The sequence below is a fragment of the Diutina rugosa genome (assembly GCF_008704595.1).
Source record: "Diutina rugosa strain CBS 613 chromosome Unknown scaffold11_size279379, whole genome shotgun sequence".
Classification (NCBI taxonomy): Eukaryota; Fungi; Ascomycota; class Pichiomycetes; order Serinales; family Debaryomycetaceae; genus Diutina; species Diutina rugosa.
Genome location: NW_022995208.1, coordinates 3,589 through 8,329, shown reverse-complemented (window position 1 = coordinate 8,329; position 4,741 = coordinate 3,589). Strand labels below are relative to the sequence as shown.

The 4,741-nt window shown below is 53.8% G+C and overlaps 1 protein-coding gene across 1 annotated transcript; it reads right to left on the bottom strand. All coding sequences in view use genetic code 12, as the record gives it.

Moving 5' to 3' along the window:
* Nucleotides 1-4,251: 4,251 nt before the first annotated feature.
* DIURU_005232 (E2 ubiquitin-conjugating protein) lies at nucleotides 4,252-4,710 on the bottom strand (the record flags this gene model as incomplete). Its single annotated transcript, XM_034158192.1, has 1 exon — nucleotides 4,252-4,710. The coding sequence occupies one exon, from the start codon at nucleotides 4,708-4,710 to the stop codon at nucleotides 4,252-4,254; it is 459 nt and encodes a 152-aa protein (XP_034009856.1).
* Between the last annotated feature and the right edge of the window lie 31 nt (nucleotides 4,711-4,741).

The window sequence follows — 4,741 nt, the reverse complement described above, 5'->3', positions numbered from 1 at the left end:
GGAAGGAGAACTCCAGGTTCCGGTTGTGCCCCAGGCCGATGCGTGGCGTTGGCGGGACCGAGTCGAGGTCCAGCGCCTCCAGCGCCGTGTACAGCTCCACCGGCGCCCGCGGGGTGCGGCGGGAGAACTCGAACGAGTCGTCAAACGGACTCTTCATCGCCGTTTAGCAGTTTAGCAAAACACAACAGGCGAAGAAACGGGGGCTGCGATGGTGCCACCTAAAGGAAAGAGATCTAAGCGGTTCGGAAGTGATTTTTTCTCCGGGGTGAGGTATTTAGTAGGCAGGACCAGTGCGAAGGAGGGGACCGCGCTAGGGGTAAAGAATGGGGCGCTTGGGGGGGGGAGGGATAGGACACGGAGCACGCGGACGACAACAACGCGGCGGTATTTGCGGGTAGTTAGGGGTAGCTATTGGCGTGGGTATTAAGTGGTTTGGCTAGAGTTTGTTCGAAGTTTAGCCAGGGGGTGGGCAAACGGCGTTTTCGGTGCTAACCAGCGCCGGCGGCGCCCCTCTGGTAGCGTCAGCCACCATTGGTAACGGGTTACATTTGCGCTGCTGGCTACCGGTTACGCGGCCCTGGTCTCGGGAATCGTCTTGATTCGGCTCTGCGCGCCACGCGTCTCCGTGGACAAGCCCTTCTCAGTGTAGGGCTCCCCCCGACCAAAGTTACACCGACTCTGAAACCCTAGATGAAACACTAGGTAACTTATAAGACCACCACACCCGCACTATTACTTCTTCTTAAGTGTCTCCTGTTTTTTTATCCACAAAGAACCTACATTTGAACCCTGTTTTTTATTTTTATTTTTTCCCTTTCTATTGCCGTGGGTGTTGGCTGGTTTCGTTAACCGATGAGGTAGGCATCCGGCCACCTCGGCCCCGAGCGTACAGATGTGGTGGAGACACGGGCTTGGCATCCAGCAGCACAAATCAGCCGGAGATCAAGCAGTTAAGGTACAGGGACCTGGTCAGAGTTAAGAGGTTGATTTTAGGGTTTGCAAAGGGTTTACGGGGTGTGGTGCTTACGTGAGCGCGGGCTCTGCTTACTAAAACCGTATTACCCCCGTGCGAGAAATATCGGCTACCGGCTCGTAGTGACAAGCGGTGGCAAACGGGCCGCACCGCTCATCGCAATGAAAAGCCCGAAAGTCATCACCGTTTCATCTTTTCTCGAAACTTCGGTGGACGCCGGCGAAGCCTGCGTTTTACTAATGTTATCTCATCGGAGAGTGTGACCTCGTGACTGTGGACGGGTGTGCTCCGAAAATACGAGGCTAAGCGATACGGGTTTAGCGCCTATTGTCTCACTTTGTTCTCCTCGAAAAAAAAAAAAAGTGAGATGATGGTAGCGCTGGCTGGTGCGGCTTACCTAAGGTCGGCTCTTACTAAGTATTCCGCGCCGGCGTGCCGGCCGACAACTTCTGCCACCGTTGATTCGGCGCAATCTTTGTGGCCGCATTGGGACCTGGCATCAGTGGAGAGCCGTCCACCCACTATCTTACCTCAGCCTCCACCAGCTTCATTTCCACCAAAAAAAATGAGAGTAAGCTGGATACTCTCAAAGCTGTGAACTCCAGTTTCAAAGCCCCTCTAGACCTTGTTAGTTTCTTTGTCTCTGGCTCGTTGTATTACCCCTCATTGTGATAAACCTCTGTGATTCTCTTTGTTCCATTATCCACCCAGGGGGGGCTAAGCTCTACCCTACGACCATCACACCCTCATGGCTCTATGAGATCTCAAGATAGGTTGAGACATTTTCTGCTGTCTCATTGGAGCGAGGGTCGGCTGTTCCACTCGACAAATTCCATCGAATTAGTGGTCACAGGTTTTTTCTTACTGCTTGGTGACATATGCACCATGACCTCACGTCACTCAGAGTTTGTCTGAAAAGTAACTGTCGCCAACAAACGACGCAGACACCACGGGAACGCCAACGACACAATGGATGATTTCTCTTGGCACCAAAGAAGCAGACACCAGGTTTCCGTACCCCTACTCTCTGGAAAAGTCTCTATTTACTGGCGGGTCGAGAATTGCGTAATGGCGCAGGTTTACCCGCCGGCTAGAATATACCACCGAGAGGTAGTCCTTACAACCCACCGTTAACCATCGGACGCCTCGCGTATTGTTTCTTTCGGGGGCTTCGGCTGGACCAGTTTCAGTACGCAACGAGCCCCACAGCATGTCACCCTCACCCTTCGGCTTCGAGAACAAAGGGGAAGGGGTCGTGCCCCTGACGAAATTTTCTGTCCGCACTAAGGCTTAAAGGACGGGATAGGGCAACCGCACCCCGTATGGAGCTGTGGTTGCTAGTCTAGGTCCTTAGGTTTTGTGAAAGGTTAACCCCGAGGCAGGGGGATGGTTTGTAGGACATGGGTATGTGCCCAACCCCCTCACACCATGGTTGAAGGCAAGCTCGGAAACGGCGTCGCCGGCACCCACGGGAACCACTGGCGGCCACTTGCTTCATCGCCTTTGCGATTGCGGAACCCCAGGGTCATCGCCGCCTCAGTTTTATGGATAGTCAGGCGGTATTCAGTGGCTGTAGCCGGCGGTGCCTGATTCGGACACCCTTTCCCAAAGCGACTGCAGTTGCTGCTTGAGGCCGGCTCGCAAAACACTAATTAGGAGGCGCCTTCTGTGGCCGCTTGCCCCACAGGTGTACCCCACGGGCCACCCCACGGGCGGCGTACGTAAGCCGAGAAAAAGAAGGTTGTGCCCATTGCTTGCTTCACTGCCCGACGCTTGCTTCCAGAAAATAGATCTCCGCTAACCACCGGCGCCAACGAGAAAACTCTTCGGAAATATTTTCAAAAGCAAGAAAAAGAGACTTTATCTGGTGTCATTTTTCGCAAAGAACATTGGATTAATGAGGCTTACGAAACAGAACCATTTACTCAAACCCTCAAATTAAGGTAGGAGGAGATGGTGGCAATGAAATTTCGCACTGGCGAAGCCGCACACCTACCGTTGGCTCTGCCTCATATCTCGTGACCACCGAACAGGACGAAGCGTGGGGTAGCAGTGTCCCTCTGCAAGGCGGCGACGCAACTTACTAGCGTCGGCTAAAGGTGCGTTTTGTGCTACTGGTGAAAAGAATACCCCGCAATCGTCGTTTACACAATAGCCCGCCGGGCCTCGAGGTGCAGCGAGGCCACATCCCGAGTTCCTTACCGCACTGCAGCCTCTTGCTACCTTAATTGGGCAGGCGTTGCCTAATGAGGAAAATGGCCTGCTGCACCATCCGGGGATACGGGCCGCACCTAGGAGGGAGGGGTAACTGACAAGGTTTAGCGCCGGTAACGCCTCGCAGCTCACCAACAGGAGGGGGCAGGCCCATTGTCGCTTGAGACGAGGTGTGGTGCCCGCAGTTCACTGCTGGGAAGCAGGGATGAAACCATAGAGTGCAGCGGCAGGGATGAGGCATTCCCCCTGTTCGGCACCTTCGGGCAGTATGCTGCCAGCTCTTACGAAACCGCCTTAGATGTTCCATCAAGGCGGTACCATTATAGCATCGTGGCAAGGTGGAACTAGTGCTGGCGGTATGTCGCCTCGACATCGTCCATCTGGCGATAGTCGATGATGAGTGGCCACTGGCTAGAGTCAGGCGTCGTCTGGCCTAGAGCGGATGCGATTACCCGGACGCCCCATTACTAAACGGGAAGGAGGTGCCCGATGAGGCAGGGTAAGCCTAAACGAGTAGGTGCTTCCTCATTAGGCAAACAGGCTCGATAAATTACTGGCGCTAATAATACTCTAAGTCAAAGGGAAGCGATACAGGTTGATCGTCTTGTTCGGCACGTTGTGGGGGTGGGTGACGTGGTGGTGGTAGAAACGGTCGGGGTCGTCGATGCTGCTATGGTGGAGGGCATTTTTGGGGTTTTGTTTTTTGTCAGCACACAAAGTCATTGACAATTAAGTGATAATGGGAGTATGGTAGATTACGTGATCCATTGTCGTTGAACCAAAGGCGGCTCTGTGGTTATGGGAGAATGTGTCCCCAAAATTGCCAGAGACCAAACACGTTTTAGTAATGGTATCGTTTGGTTTAACGCCAGAGTCATGACTTTGAGCCACAGTTGTCTGCTGTCGAATTTCACGATGTGTTCAGTTTAATTAGAACTATTGAAGGTATCACTACATGAAGTCTCAGCACTGAGGCTAAATTCATAACAACAACATTTGATTACTGCAAAATCTTCTAGTATCTCTATAACTTAGGGTTTGCCAAGGGTGTCTATTAGCTATTCTCATTCCTTGGGCACGGCGTACTTCGCCGTCCACTCCCGCGCCACCTTCTGGGCGTCGGCCAAGTTCTCCTTCCAGTGGTCGGCGACGTCGTTGGCCAAGGGGTCGTCGGGGTTCGGCTGGCCCAAAAGCGCCTGGATCAGCAACAAGATGGTGCGGATCTGGAGCGCCGGCGACCAGTTGTCCTTGAGCACATCTAAGCAAATCCGCCCCAACTTATCGATGTTAGGGTGGTAGATCTTGGTTAAAAAGCGGACTTTCGGGGCACACATCGGGTAGTCGTCGGGCAAAAAGAGCTCGAGCTCGAACTTGCCACCGGCGTACGGCGACTGGTCGGGGCCGTCGATGACGACGTCGAAGTGGCGCAAGTTGTCCTCCTTGGGCGTGGCAACGATGCCCGGCACCGGATCGCTCACTAGCCGCTCGGTCTCTTTGATGATTCTCTTGGGAAGCGCAGCCATGGCGGCGATCAAATTGTGTGGACCACCCACA